General features: G+C 39.3%; 1 protein-coding gene across 11 annotated transcripts in view; it reads right to left on the reverse strand.

Annotated features, from left to right (window-relative positions):
* Positions 1-16,116, reverse strand: part of ANKRD26 (ankyrin repeat domain containing 26) — a 1,272,391-nt gene extending 1,256,275 nt beyond the window's left edge. For 7 of the 11 annotated variants that reach the window (XM_077153143.1, XM_077153120.1, XM_077153134.1 and 4 more), the window contains exon 1: positions 15,661-16,115. In XM_077153143.1, coding sequence (XP_077009258.1) covers positions 15,661-15,887 — 227 coding nt within the window. In that variant the 5' untranslated portion in view covers positions 15,888-16,115. Of the gene's footprint in view, positions 1-881; positions 1,092-15,660 lie in introns of those variants that run through there. The other 4 variants (XM_077153089.1, XM_077153161.1, XM_077153113.1 and 1 more) reach the window with 3 other exon arrangements.
* Between the last annotated feature and the right edge of the window lie 494 nt (positions 16,117-16,610).

Consider the following 16,610-nt stretch of genomic DNA (forward strand, 5'->3'; position numbering starts at 1 on the left):
CAAGACGGGTCTTGATTAGTTTACCAGAATACTTTAAAAGAGGAAACATTTTAGAGAGAGCCAGAAATGACACAGCCTACAGAAATGTCAGAAGACTGAGAGTTGACAAAGACAGCAGATGTAGACACCTGGAGAACTGCTGCTTCAGAGAACAGAGACATGGATGTCTGGAGATGTTTGGAGCCCAGCAGACATCTACACGAGATGTTAAGCAAGCCAGAGGCTGGGGAGAGCCAAGGAAATCCAAGAGATGAAAACCAGTCCTGGAGAAGCAACGTAAGGAACCCCCACAGGAACAGAGATTGAAGGCAACGGAGCCCAGTAGCAAGGACCAGCAGATACCAGTCAAGTGAACACCCAGCTGACAGAGGTGTTCCAGACCCATCAGCCTTTCCTGAGTGAAGGTAACCTCTTGTTGGTGTCTTAGTGACACCAACAAGACAATTTTACAGGCTTAAAACTGTTAACTTATAACTATTAAATTCCCCTTTTTAGAAGTCATTACAGTTCTAGTATATCACATTCTGGCTGCTTACAAACTAACAAGCATTATCTAATTTAATTTGTAAGATAAGTTTATTCAAACACCATATTTACATGGAATCTTGAATAAAGAGCAAGATTTTGTTAGTTTGTATAGGTTAATCTGATGCCCCAATACATCCCAGAATAATCTGCACACAGACAAAATCCCCTCAGGGAACTGGGGAGAAAGGAGGAAATATTAAGCTTCACCATCTGCGGAATTTCTGATATTCTCACAAGCACTGTGGACAACCAATTCAATAGATTGAGCCCTCAATCTTGGAGTTCACCCCTATGAAACTTATTCCTACAAAGGAGAAGATAAGCTACTTAACATTATGTCTAAGAGTCACAACCACAGAATCTTTTTGCTGTTCAGAGATGGCCTCTCTCTCTCTCTCTCTCCAAGCCAACTCAGCATGTGAACGCACTGCCCTCTGCACTATGGAGTCATATCCCTATGACTCCCAGGGGTGTAAATCTCCCTGGTAACGTGGGACATGGCTCCCAAGGATGAGCCAGGACCTGGCATCATGGGATTGAGAAAGCCTTCTTGACCAAAAGAAAGAAGAAAGAAATGAGACAAAATAAAGTGTCAGTGGCTGAGGGATTTCAAGAATTGAGAGATTATATTGGAGGTTATTTGTATGCATTATATAGATACCCCTTCTTAGTTTATGGTGTATTGGAATGGCTAGTGGGAAGTACCTGAAACTGTTCAACTGTATTCCAGTAGCCTTGATTCTTAAAAACAACTGTATAATTATACAGCTTTTACAATGTGACTGTTTGATTATGAAAACCATGTGTCTGATGCTCCTTTTATCCAGGGTATGAACAGATGAGTAAAAAAATAAATTAACAATAGCGGGAAGTAAGGGGGAAGAAAATTTTTGATAGACTGCAATACTAATGTTAATGACAGAGAGGGATAAGGCATATGGTACGTTTTTTTCTTTTGTCTTTTATTTCTTTTTCTGAAGTGATGCAAATGTTCTAAAAATGATGAACTGCACAGTGCATGACGATATCTCCATAAAAATATTTTTTTTTAAATTTAAAAGGATGCAAAGAAAAATAACAGAACTTGTAGGAATGAAAGTCACAAAACATGAGATTAAAAATACACTAGAGGCATATGAGAGCAGATTTGAATTGGGAGAAAGAAGGATCAACGAGCCAGAAGATAGGACATCTAAAACTGAACAGATAAAAGAACAGAAAGAAAATATACATAGCCAAGAAGTGGAACATATTCCAAACAGAATAAAACCAAAAGGACCTTGTGCTTGGTTGAAACTATTATGTTCCCCAGAAAAGCCACGTTTTAATCCTCATCCAGTTCTGTGAAGGGCACCCATATCTTTTAATTCTGATTCAATGCTGCAAGACAGAAAATTCTGATTAGATTATTTCCATGGAGATGTGACGTGCCCAATTGTGGGTGTACCTTTTGATTAGATATGGAGATGTATGACTCTGCCCATTCAAGGCGGTTCTTGATTAGTTTACTAGAGGCACAGAACCGCGGAGTTTGCAGGAGTGCACAGACTAGAGCACAGGACTAGGAAGAAAGAAAGCCAGGCCACGTTCTTTGGGTGTGCTACACTCAACAGCACAGGCCTGTGACCAGCAACTCATCCATACCCCAGGCATCTTAACCCCACCACCCTCTCCCATTCCCCACGCTCCAGGTGCCCCTATCCCACCAGCCCCCAGTGCACGCATCTGCTCCATACTCCCACCCCCAACTGCAACCCAACAATCCTCTCCTACACCCCTCCCAAGCACTAACATCCCATTCCTGTTCCCTGCAGTCTGTTGCCAGTACATAAAGGTTATGGGTGCTAACCTCCATACATAGGCTACCCCTGCCCCAGACCCATAGTGTCACACAGCCTCATCCCACCCTCTTTGAGCTCAGTGCATCCATTTACGGCACTCCCAGGCCCACACATGCACACAGACCCTCAATCATGTCATTCAGCTCTGGGAACCGCACATTACAGCAATCCTTGAATCATACATGCGGACAGCCCTCAGCCTCACTTCCCAGCTGAGAAAACTGCTGACCTCTGCAGCCAGGTCACATCTGCCCCCAAACCATGAAAGCATAAAGCTGACCTGCTGCCATAGCTTTAGGCATGTGCACAAAGGGCCCTGTGGCTTAGACCAGCACACACGAGGTTTATGCCCCCAAGACCGGTACATCTGCACAGCTATATCCTCCCTGACCCTTGGGTGCCCATGTTCATAAGCACCAGCATAACATTCCCAACCTATGTCCATACCTACCCTGAAACAAATAACCATACTGAGTGCTCGACCCCATGCCCTGCTCCCTGCTGTACACCCATCCTGCAAACACAAGTCCTTAGACTGCTGAAAGAAATCAACTCCCAAAGTAAATCAATCAAGATATTTAATGCGACGAAGACAGCAGAAGATCACTAAGCATACCACAATGCAGACAGATACAGCCCTAATGACCAAATTAAAACACCAGAGGAAACACAGACATTGGAACAAGTAAACAAATATGGTCATACAAATCTACTGATAAATTAAGTGGGATCGGAAATGATATAAACAAGAGCAAGAAGACAGTAGAAAAGCACAAAGAGGAATTTGAAAGAATAAGGAGAAAAACAGTGGAAACCAAAGGATTAAAGACTCTGTTGACCAAATAAAAAATATACTAGAGGCATACAACACCAGATTTGAAGAGACAGAAAAAAGAATAAGTGATATAAAGGACAGGAAAATTGACTTCAAAGACTCAAAAGAGCAAATGACAACAGACAGAAAAATTTTAATGAGAACTCAGGGAAATGATACACAAAACCAAGTATACAAATTTAAGAAACACTGGTGTCCCAGAAAGAGAAGAGAGGAATAAAGAGCTAGGAAAAGTAGTGGAGGATATAATGGAGGAAAACTTCCCAACCCTCATAAAGGACATAAATGTACAAGTCAAAGAAGCCCAAAGAACTCCAAACAGAACAAATCCAAACAGGCCTTCCCCAAGGCACATACCAATCAGTCTGTCAACCACTGAAGACAAGCAGAAAATACTGAAAGTGGCACAAGAAAAACAATCTACTGCACACAAGGGAAACCAAATAAGACTTGGTTCAGAATACTGAACTAGCACCCTGGAGGCAAGAATGTAGTGGTATGATATATCCAAGATGCTGAAAGAGAAAAAGACTTCTACCCAAGAATTCTATACCCAGCCAAACTGTCCTTCAAAATTGAGGGAGAGGTTAAAGTTTTCACAGAAAAGAAGTCCTGAAAGATTTGTCGACAAGAGTCCAGCCCTACACGAAATACTGAAAGGAGTTCTGCCGGCTAAAAAAAAAAAAAAGACAGGAGAAGGAGGTCTGGAGGAGGGCACAGAATTGAAGAGTACCACTAAGGGCAATTTAAAGAATACAAAGAGAAGGAGGTAAAAAATATATAGATCTGACAAATAAAATTTAAAAGATGGTGGAATCAAGAAACGCCTTTTCAGTAATAACTCTGAATGTTAATGGACTAAATTTACCAATTAAAAGAAACAGACTGGTAAAATGGATTAAGAAACATATCCAGCTATATGCTGTTTACAAGAGACTCATCTTAGACACAAGAAAACAAATAGATTGAAAGTGAAAGGAGGGAAAAAGATTTTCCATGCAAGTTGTAACTAAAAGAAAGAAGAATAGCTATACTAATATCGGACAAAATAGACTTTCAATGTGAAAACATCATAAGAGACAAAGAAGGGCACTATATACTAATTAAAGGGTCATTTCACCAAGAAGATATAACAATCATAAATGTTTACACTCCCAATCAAGGAGCTCCAAAGTACATGAGACAGACATTGACAAAACTGAAGGGAGCAATGGATGGTTCAACAAGAATAGTAGGAGACTTCAATACACCACTCTCCTCTATAGACAGAACAACCACACAGAAGGTCAACAAGGAAACAGAGAGGTAAAATAACTTGATAAATGAATTAGACCTAACAGAGATGTATAGGTCACTGCACCCCAAAGCACAAGTTTATACATTCTTCTCTAGAGCTCATGGAACATTCTCTAGGATAGATTATATGCTGGGGCACAAAACAGGTCTTTATCAATTTAAAAAGACTGAAATTATTCAAAGCACTTTCTCTGATCACAATGGGATGAAGCTGAATCTCAGTAACCATCAAGAATAAGAACATTCACAAATTTATGGAGATTAAATAATGCACTCTCAAACAACCAGTTTTCTAGAAATTTCTAGAGCAATCAGTAGCTATCCGGAGATGAATGAAAATCAGAAAACAACTTATTAGAACTTATACGATGCAGCAAAGGCTGTGCTGAGAGGGAAATTTATTGCCTTAAATGCCCATATTAAAAAACAAGAAAGAACAAAAATCAAGGACTTAACAGCAAACCTGGAGGAACTTTAAAAAGAACAGCAAACTAACCCCAAAGCAAATCAGAGAAGAGAGACAACAAAGATTAAAGCAGAGATAAATGAATGGGAGAACAAAAGAACAATAGGAAGAATCAATAAAACTAAAACTTGGTTCCTTGAGAAAATTAATAAAATTGTTGGGCCACTAGCAAGACTGACAAAGAAAAGAAGAGAGAGGATGCAAAGAAAATCAGAAATGAGAAGGGGTGCATTACCACAGATCCTGAAGAAATAAAAGAAATCAGAGAAAAAAGAGGATACTATGAACAACTATATGCCAACAAACTAGACAACTTAGATGAAATGGACAAATTCTTTGAGACATACAAATAAGCTACACTGACTCAGAAGGAAACAGAAGATCTCAACAAACCAATCACAAGTAAAGAGATTCAATCAGTCATCAAAAACCTCCCTACAAAGAAAAGCTTAGGGACAGATGGCTTCACAGGGGAATTTTATCAAACATTTCAGAAAGAACTAACACCAATCCTGCTCAAACTTCTCCAAAACACTGAGAAAAAAGGAACTCTACTTAACTCATTTTATGAAACTAATATCATTTTAATACTGAAACTGGGTAAAGATGATAGAAGAAAGGAAAACTACACGCCAAACCCCTTAATGAACCTAGATGCAAAAATTCTCAATAAAATATTAGCAAATCAAATCCAAGAGCATAGTAAAAGAATTATACACCATGACCAAGTGGGGTTTATACCAGGATTGCAAGGATGGTTCAACACGAGAAATCAATTAATGCAATACAGTTCCTCCAGGTTTCCTGTTAAGTCCTTTGATTAACAAATCAAAAGGGAAAAATCACATGATCATCTCGATCATTCATCATCGATTGATGCTGAAAAAGCATTCAACAAAATTCAGCATCCTCTTCTGATAAAAACACGCCAAACGATAGGAATCAAAGGTAACTACCTCAGTATGATAAAGGGAATATATGAAAAACTGATAGCCAGCATCACACTCAATGGCGAGAGACTGAAAGCCTTCCCTCTAAAATCAGGTACAAGACAATGATGCCCACTGTCACCACTATTATTCAACATTGTGCTAGAAGTTTCAGCTAGTGCAATCAGACAGGACAAAGAAATAACAGGCATACAAACTGGAAAGGAAGAAGTAAAATTCTCATTATTTGCTGATGATATGATAGTATACTTGGTACATCCTAAGCAATCTACAGCAAAGTTACTTGAGCTAATAAACAAATTCTGCAAGGTGGCGGGATATAAAATTAATGAGCAGAAATCAGTAACATTTCTATGCACAAGCAATGAGCTAGTTGAGGAGTTAGTTAAGGAAAAAATTCCATTCCAAAGCAACTAAAAGAATCAAAAACTTAGGAATGAACTAGGGCATAAAGGTCTTGTACACATAAAACTTCATAACATTGTAAAAGAAATCAAGAGAGATCTATATAGGTGGAAAGACATTTCCTGCTCATGGATAGAAAGGCTAAATATAGTTAAGATGTTAATTCTCCCCAAACTGATCTACAGATTCAACAAAGTACCAATCAAAATTCCAACAACCTACATTGAAGATTTGGAAAAGCTAACTACCCAATTCATCTGGAAGGGCAGAGACCCCGAATAGCTAAAAGCATCCTAAAAATGAAGAATAAAGTGGGATTAACACTTCCTGACTATAAAACCTATTATAAAGCCACAGTGGTGAAAACAGCCTAGTACTGGCACATAGACAGAAGCATTGACAAATGGAATCAAATCGAGAGTGCAGAAATAGACCACCAAATCTATGGTCAACGGATTTTTGACAACGCCCCCAAATCCTCTGAACTGCAACAAAATAGTCTTTTCAATAATTGGGCATGGAAGAACTGGATATCAATAGCCAAGAGAATGAAAGGGGACCCCTATCTTACACCCTACACAAAAATTAACTAAAAATGCATCAAATACCTAAATATAAGAACTAGCACCATAAAGCTTCTAGAAGAAAATGTAGGGAAATATCTTCAAGATCTAGTAATAGGAGGTAGATTCCTAAACTTGACACCCAAAGCACAAGGAACAAAAGGAAAAAAAGATAAATGGGAACTCTTCAAAATCAAATGCTTCTGCACCTCAAAAGACTTTGTCAAAAAGGTGAAGAGGCAGCCAACTCAATGGGAAAAAATATTTGTAAATCACATATTGGACAAAGGTTTGATTTCCTGTATATGCAAAGAAATCACAAAACTTAACAACAAAAGAATAAACAATCCAATTGGGCTAAAGATATAAATGGGCTAAAGACATGAATAGGCATTTTTCTGAAGAGCAAATACAGATGGCTCAAGAGCACATGAAGAGAGGCTCATTTTCACTGGCTATAAGGGAAATGAAGATCAAGACTGCAATGAGATACCACCTCACACCTATAAGAATGGCTGCTATTAAACAAACACAAAACTATACATGTTGGTGAGGATGTGGAGAAACTGGGACACACTTACGCACTGCTGGTGGGAATGTATAATGGTGCAGCCACCATGGAAGACCATTTGGCAGTTCCTTAGGAAACTAAGTATCGAGTTGCCCTATGTTTTAGTTTGCTAGCTGCCGGAATACAATATACCAGAAACGGAATGGCTTTGAAAAATGGGAATTTAATAGGTTGCTAGTTTACAGTTCTAAGACTGAAAAAAATGTTCCAGTTAAAGCAAGTCTATAGAAATGTCCAATGTAAGGCATCCAGGGAAAGATACCTTGATTCAAGAAGGCTGAAGTTCAGGGTTTCTCTCTCAAGTGGAAGGGCACATAGAAACACAGTCAGAGTTTCTCTCTCATCTGGAAAGGCACATGGTGAACAAAGTCGGGGTTCCTCTCTCATATGAAAGGGCACATGGTGAACATGGCATCATCTGCAAGCTTCTTCTTGCATGGCTTCCTGTTTCATGAAGCTCCCTGGGAGGCATTTTCCTTCTTCATCTCCAAAGGGCACTGGCTAGTGGACTCTGCTTCTCATGGTAATGTCGTTCTGCTCTGCTCTCTTTGAATCTCCTTCATTCTCCAAAACGAGAATTCTCTTTTATTCTCCAGAAACCGATTAATCAAGATCCACCGAAATGGTTGGAGACATGCCTCAACCTAACCCAGCTTAACAACCACTCTTGATTAAATCACATCTCCAGGGAGATGATCTAGTTACAGTTTCAAACATACAGTGCTGAATATGGATTAGAAGAAGTGGTTGCCTTTACAAAATGAGATTACAATTAAAACATGGCTTTTCTAGGGTACATACATCATTTCAAACCAGCACACCCTATGACCTAGCAATAGCACTACTAGGTATATAACTAGAACAGCTGAAAGCAATGACACAGACAGTTGCACAACGATATTTATAGTATCATTATTCACAATTGCCAAAAGATGGAAAAAAAACCAAATGCCCATCAACAGACGAGTGGATCAACAAAATGTGGTGTGTGTGTGTGTGTGTGTGTGTGTGTGTGTGTGTGTATGATGGAATATCATGCAGCAGTAAGACAAAATGACATCCTGACAAAATGACATACAAGATGGCCAAGTGAAAGTATCTAGTTCTGTTGCTGTGGACATGAGCCAATGGTATATGACCCTCATCTGTTGCTGATTACATCTGTAGTCGGCTAGGAGGAGTGCCTGCTGCAGTGAATGATGTTTGACTTAATTGGCTGGTGCTTAAATGAGAGAGTTCAAGGTAGCACAGCCTAAGCAGCTCAGCATACCTCATCTCAGTACTCGCAGCTCAGCCCAGGCATTTGGAGATGCAGAAAGAAATCACCCCGGGGAAAGCTGCTGGAACCCAGAGGACTGGAGAGAAGGCCAGCAGACATCACCCTGTGCTTTCCCACGTAAGAAAGAACCTCAGCTGAAAGTTAGCTGCCTTTCCTCTGAAGAACTAGCAAAAGAAATCCCCTTTTATTAAAAGCCAATCTGTCTCTAGTGTGTTGCATTCTGGCAGCTAGCTAACTAGAACACGGTATGAGTTCACTTTTATGACCAGCATAAAGGTATAATCAGAGGCTTATAATACAGAAGAGAGGGGACTTAGAGATACACAGACACTAGAGGTGGGTGAACTGTTAGGTAATGAGGTTGAACTCCAATGTAAGGGAATAGATAGGAGCGAAAGTGATTCTCTAGTGGTAATATTACTTCTCTAGAAGTAATATTACCATATCGAAGATGAACAAAATTGAAAGGGGTTGTACATGTCCCACTGACTCACACTAGAAATATAAACGAGTTCTCGTAAGAATTACCTTAAAGATATGATTCTTGCATAAAGAGTTTTTAAGTTCAGGGTACTTAAAATAGCAGAGAAAACTGCTATTGCATGCTATGAGCTATGTTCAAAAGGAAACCATCAGCACTACCAAAACAACAGCAGAAATAAATAATTCGGTGAGGGACAAGAGTTAAGAGGAAGTTTAGATTTCCTATTTGACAAAGGTGTTTACTGGTTTTCTGCTTCTTGGGAACAATGAAATTATCTAAAATTGAGAATGTTGATGGACTGCGAACTTTGGGTCCTCTACATGATGCCCAATGAATGCAGGTGGCTGAATGATGCACTGATGGAGAAGTAAACTGGCGAACGATGATGTATACTTACAAAGAAAGGTTGTGCTGCTATAAAAAGGAACAAAATCGTGAGGCATGCAATGATGTGAACAAACATGTGGGACACTTTGAGACAAAAAATAAACCAGAAACAAAAAAACAACAATGGTACGGTCACCTTTAGAAAATGCTTATAAGAAAACAGGGGCCTAGATTGTAAGCTTTAGCAGACACATCAAGTTTGGAGTGGTAATTATCATTTCTGGATTTTGAGAGGCTGTTTTATATCTATAACCTGATATTTAGAGATAAGAATGAAGCCGAACACATTGGGGTAAAGTAATTCAGAACATAGGGGTAAGGAAGACAGTGTCTATATTTTAGAGCCACACATACTCTTTGAGACCAATGAAAGACAAGTTCATTTGCTCTGAAGCTGAAATTTTCTGTAGTGCATAATCTAATTCAACCTATCTGTATAGCTCATTTGAACAACTGAAACACAGGAAGTACAGAATAAAAAAGAGGCCCTTTAATCCTGTATAGACTACTGTAACGCCTGGAAACATCCTAGAGTATAGTAAGCAGATAATCAAAAAGTATTGCCAAAGTCCCTTGAGGGAGGGGAGAAAGAATATGGAGCTATTAAGCCTTACCATCAGGGAATTCCCTGATACTGTGTCAAACTTTAGTAATACACAAATCAATAGGGCATGCCCTTGATCATGAGGCTTACTCTTGTGAAGCTTATGTAGGTAGCACAGAAGCTTAGACTACCTGTAGGTATGTCTAAGAGTTACTTCTGGAGGACCTCTGTTGGTGCTCAGAGGTGACCTCAGTCGCTTTAAGCCCAACTCTGCAAGTGAAATCGTTGCCCTCCCCCTACATGGGACATGAAATCCAAGTCTTCCTGGTGATGTTGAAGATGACTCCCAGGGCTGAATCCAGACCTGGCACTGTGGGATTAACAATTACATCCTGACAAAAAGGGGGAAAGAAGTGTAATTAATAAAGTATCAGTGGCAGAGAGAGTTCAAATAGAGTTGAAAGGCTACTCTGCCAGGTTGCGCTTACGCAAGCTTCAGGTAGACATTGCTACCTATCATAACCTACCAATACCCAACCAGGACCATCCCAGCTAATCCTAAAGAACACCTAGGGCAATATATAAGATTTCACAAGGGTTCTAGGCACTAGAGTAACTTTCCAGAAACCTAGAACTTCCAGATGGGTCCCTGGTAAGTCCTGAAATCTAGCCCAGCCTCTCCAGAACATGAGATAGTTTCATCTCCCTACCCCATATTAGTGACAGACCCTTCTAATATCAAAAATTTAGAATTGCCATAGCCCAAACAAACCCAAAGACAGAGATGGAGAGATCAAAGGTGATGGTGGAATTATGCATAGAAGATAGGACTTAACAAGTGAATACAAATGCTGACTCATTAAATTGATATCTCTTTTAGTCTCCAGTATTTTAGGGCAGCTAGAAGTAAAAACCTAAAATTGTGAAATTATAACCCATGTCAAAGTCTGAAACATGTTCTACAACTAACATGGAGCTGTGCTTTGAAATTTATAGTTTTTTTGTATATATGTTATTCTTCACAAAAAAAAGGAAAAAAAATTCGATTGTGATGATAAAAAAGTATTTAAGCTCTCTCGCCTCCTATATTCTGGAGGAGCTAGAGGAAAAATATGAGAGGATCGTATGGAAGCCCATGACAAACTCTGGTATCTGTCTTGTAAGCACTTGTTGAAGAGTGCTTTGAAAACTATGGCTTTTTTTATTTCTTTGCTTTGCATATATGTCATACTACACAATAAAAAAAGTTAAAAAAAAATGAGAGTTTAAAATATTGACAAACAAACAGAGGCTGAGAGAGTTCGTTAAGAGGAGACCTGTCCTCCAAGAAATAGTACTGGGACGTCAGCAGGCTGAAAAGACAAGACAGGAGAGAGATGCTTGGAGGAAAGTGCAGAAATTAACTAAAAGGATAAAAAAAGAGAGAATCAAGGTATAACTAAAGAATAAAACGGTCGAAGTACTGCCTTTATACTAATACCACTGACTACAAATGGATTAAACTCCCTAATCAAAAGACACAGACTGGCAGAATGGATAAAAAAAATATGATCCATCTATATGTTGCCTATATGAGATAGACGTTATACCCCAAAACAGAAATAGTCTGAAAGTGAGAGGCTGGAAAAAGATATTCTACACTAATAACAATGAAATGAGCTAAGGTAGCTAGAGTAATATCATAAAAAAGAGACTTTAAATGCAAAAATATTATAAGAGAAAAAGAAGGGCATTATATATTAATTATATATTTATATATTAATAAACGGGACAGTCCACAAAAAAAATAATCATAAATATCTATTCACCTAACAAAGGTGCTACAAAATACATGAAGTAAATGCTGGCAAAACTGAAAGGAGAATTAGCTGTCTCTACAATAATAGTTGGAGATTTCAATACACCACTCTCATCAATAGACAAACATCTAAACAGAGGATCAAAAGGAGAGAACTTGAATATGATAAATGAACTAGATCTAACAAGACATATACAGAATATTGTGCCACAAAATAGTAGGATATGAATTCCTTTTTTTTTTAACTTTTATTATTATTTTTTAAAAATTTACATAGAGTAAAATTGACTTTTTGGGGTATAATTATATGAGTTTTAATACATAATATAGATTTGTGTAATGAACAACACATAATCAGGGTAAAGGATACACATTCTTAACTGCTTATGGTTCATTCTCAAGGAGAGAGAACATGCTGGGTCACAAAATAGGTCTCACTCAGTAAGTTTAAAAAGACCAAAATTATCCAATGCACTTTCTCTGATCATAATAGAAGCTAGAAATCAATAGGAGACAGAGAACTGGAAAATTCACAAATATATGGAGATTAAACATACTCTTAATCAGTAGGTCAAAGAAAACTTTCAAGAGAAATCAGTAAATATCTTGTGATGAATGAAACATATCAAAACTTGTGGGATGTAGCAAAGACAGTGTAGCGAGGGAAATCGATAGCCCTAAATGCCTCCATTAAAAAGGAAGAAAGGCTTAGCTCAAAGACCCAACTGCACTTTTGGAGGAGGTAGAAAAAGATCAGCAAATGATTCCAAAGCAAGCATACAAAAAGAAATAACAAAGATTCAAGCAGAAATAAACGAAATGGAGAATAACAACAAAAAACAATGGAGAGAATCAACAAAACCAAATGTTTGCTCTTTGGGAAGATCAATAAAATTGACATACCCTTAGCTAGACTGATGAAGAAAAAAAAAAAGATGCAAATAAAGTAAGAAATGAGAGAGGAGATTTTACATTACAAAGATCACAAGAAAAAAAAATCATAAGAGGGGGTGCAAGTTTACTTTAGTGGTATAATTCTTGCCTGCCATGCAGGAGACCCGGGTTTGATTTCCAGCCCATCCACTCCAAAAAACAAAAAATAAAACAATTTCAATAAATGATGCTGCAATAATGGAATATTCACTCACCTCACAGAATACAAAAAAAAACAGATCATACTATGAGCAAACAGTAGGTCAACAAATTAGACAACGGAGATGAAATGGACAATTTCCTAGAAACAAATGAACAATCTGCCTTGACCCTAGCAGAAACAGAAGATTTCAACAAACCAACCACAAATACAGAGATTGAGTCAGTCATCAAAAAAGAAAAGTCCAGGAAAGATAGCCTCACAGGTGAATTGTACCAATCATTCCAAGAAGAATTAATACCAATCCTGCTCAAAATCTTCCAAAGAACTAAAGAGGAGGGAACACTACATAACTCATTCTATGAAGCTAATATCACCCTAATACCAAGCCAGACAGATACAGATACTACAAGAAAAAATAATTACAGACCAATCCTTGTAATGAATACAGATGCAAAAATCCTCTAAGGATATTTGCAAATCAAATCCAATAGCACATTAAAATAATTATACACCATGATAAGGGGGTTTTATTTCAGGTATGCCAGGGTGGTTCAGCATAACCAGATTTCTTTATAAAACAGATTTCTTTAAAAACTATAAATCAGATTTCTTTAAAACTGAACACTTTTGTGCTTCAAAGGACTTTCTCAAAAAGGTAAAAAAGCAGCCTACTCAGTGGGAGAAAATATTTGGAAATCACATATCTGATAAGGGTTTGATATACAGAACATATAAAGAAATCCTGTAACTCAACAATAAAAAGACAAAAAAAAATCTAAAAATTGGACAAAAGACTTGAATAGACATTATTCCAAACAGGAAATACAAATGGCTAAAAAGCACATGAAAAGCTGTTCAACATCACTAGCCATTAGGGAAATGCAATTCAAAATCACAATGAGGTATCATTTCACACCTACTAAAATGGCCACTATTAAACAAACAAAACCACAAGTGTTGGAAAGGATGTGTAGAAATAGGAACACTTATTCACTGCTACTGGGAATGTAAAATGGTACAGCCGCTGTGGAAGACAGTTTGTTGATTCCTCAGGAAGCTAAATATCAAACTGCCATATGATCTGGTAATCCTGCTACTAAGTATATACTCAGAAGAACTAAAAGCAGGATGAAACAGACACTTTCACACTGATGTTCATGGAGGTATTATTCACAATTGCCAAAAGATGAGAACAACCCAAGAGCCCATCAACTGATGAATGGATGAACAAAATGTGGTAGGCCTACGATGGAATATTATTCAGCAGTAAGAAAGAATGAAGTCCTGATACATGCAAAAATATGGATGAACCCTGAGGTGAAACTATCATGAACCTATCATGTTGAGTGAAAATAAGCCAAACACAAAAGGATCTCAGTCATATGAACTAAATACAATGAGCAAGGTCACCAGAGGACAGATTAGAGTAGAAAATGGGGAACTGATTTAACTTGTGCAGAATTTTTAATAAGATTGACTGCAAATGCTTGGAAATTCAGAGAATCATGTGGTTGTGGTTGAAAGGTGAAGTTTAGGGTGTGTATATCACTGGAAGGAATGCTAGAGGATGAAACATGAGACTGTATAAACATTGTGAACCCTTTTACAGATGATTAAGGTGATTAACAGTACAAATAGAATGCTCTTCCATGATCTAGAACAAATATCACTATCACAAGGTGTTAGCAATAGAGTGGCATATGGGGAAAAAAACACCTAATGCAAACTACAGACTACTATTAACAGTAATATTTCAATATTTTCCATCGATTGTTAACAAATGTACCACACCAATGTTAATGTCAGTAATAGGGTGGTATAAGGCATATGGGCTTTTTCTTTTGGGGGTAATGGAAATGTTCTAATATTGATTGTGATGATGAAGGCACAGCCAAGTGATTATACTGAGAGCCACTGATTATACACATTGGATGGACTGTATGGTGCGTGAATAAAACCGGTTTTAAAAAAAATGTACCACATATACAAAGCAAGAGTTTAAGGTCCCTCGGTAAGGTTTACACATATATAGGTATACACTATGCATAAAATAGATACTGAATTGTATTAGAAGAATTTTAAGCCCAGAAATTGATATATTGCAGGAATTATTTCTCTCATCATCCGCTTTTCTGAACATACAACACTAGTTTTAAAATGTGTACATTAAAAATAAAATGGCATTATATAAACAATTTCACAGTATTAGTATTTGGGTAAATCACTTTAAAATTGGTACTCTCTAAGGGGACTGGTGAGTGCATTCGGTTCTGCATGGACTCTTGCTGCTCCTGAAGCTCGGCTGGGCGCTAGACCCCAGGTGAAGTTCCCACATTCCAGGCACTTGGGGTCTTCAGAGAAAAGATAGACGGGCCTCTACGTTTGATGGCCTCTTAGGGAACAGCCCTTGGGCGTGGGGCCGCCTCTCAGGTGACAGCCCCTCGGATGACAGAATATCGGAAAACATCCTTCGGGTGACACCACTCAGAGGACAGACTATGGGAGCAGCTCCTCAGGTGACAACCTCTCGGGGACGGCACTAGGGAGGCAGGCAGGTCCCGGCTCCATCCCGGGTTCCCCTTGGACTCTCTCCCGCCCGCCCCGTGGCCCCCATCACCTGTTCATTTTGTCCCTATCATTCAGGCGGCTTTTCCCCAAAAACAGGATCTGCTGCACTTTGGCCACATTGCCCCTGCTGGCGGCCTTGTGGATCTTGCCGAGGTCCCGGTCCGGAAGGAGATACCCGGCTTGCGCTCCTGGGCCAGGCCCGCCGTCCCTGCGCGGGCTGCCGGAGCCCGGCGGCGGCTTGCCCTTCTTGCTCCGGAAGCCAAAAATTCTCTTCATCGCCGAGGCGCGGTGAGGCACCTCACCTGCCACTTGGTTTTCCACCGCCCCCTGAACTCAGAACCAGAGTTAGACGGGACCCCACCCGGCCTCGCCGCAACATCGCCACAGCGAAGCTCGGCTAACTACAACCTTTCCAGCAAATTAACTGTAGCCAAGCTAAGCCGTTAAACAGAAGCGCGCGTGCTCGCCTCAGAAGTCGGCGTCCCTGCGCGTGCGCACGGGGCCGGGCTGGTGCAGATTCCCGGTGCGCTTGCGCAAAGTCCGGGCACCTCCAATCTCGGCGAACGCCTGTGGGCATCCGGCGTGGGCGTCGCTGGGGAAGGGCTGCGCCGGAAGTGGGTTGCGGGAGGAAGACTCGCCTGTGAAAAAGCGGTTTTTGCACAACACTGCGGCCACCGTGGCTTGGAATTTAGGGGTTCTTAAGACTTCATACCCCAGAATACTTCCCTAAGAAGTCGCTAAGCTCTTATTCACTAGGCTTGTTTCTGATCATTCTGAAGTTCCATTTCTAGAACTGATTTTTATCCATTCTGTCTTGCAGGTCTTATCTGTGTTAGTTCTATGTTGCGATCAGTAGGCCCCTTTTGGACCACAGGGATGCAGATTATGATTCTTCTTTTATGGTATATGCAATGTCATCTCTATTGCCTGTGCTTGTACATCTTTTTCAATAGTTTCTCCCAGCTTTGGTCAGTATAGTAGAACATCTAGAGATCGTGG

The sequence above is a fragment of the Tamandua tetradactyla genome, chromosome 1 (assembly GCF_023851605.1).
Source record: "Tamandua tetradactyla isolate mTamTet1 chromosome 1, mTamTet1.pri, whole genome shotgun sequence".
Classification (NCBI taxonomy): Eukaryota; Metazoa; Chordata; class Mammalia; order Pilosa; family Myrmecophagidae; genus Tamandua; species Tamandua tetradactyla.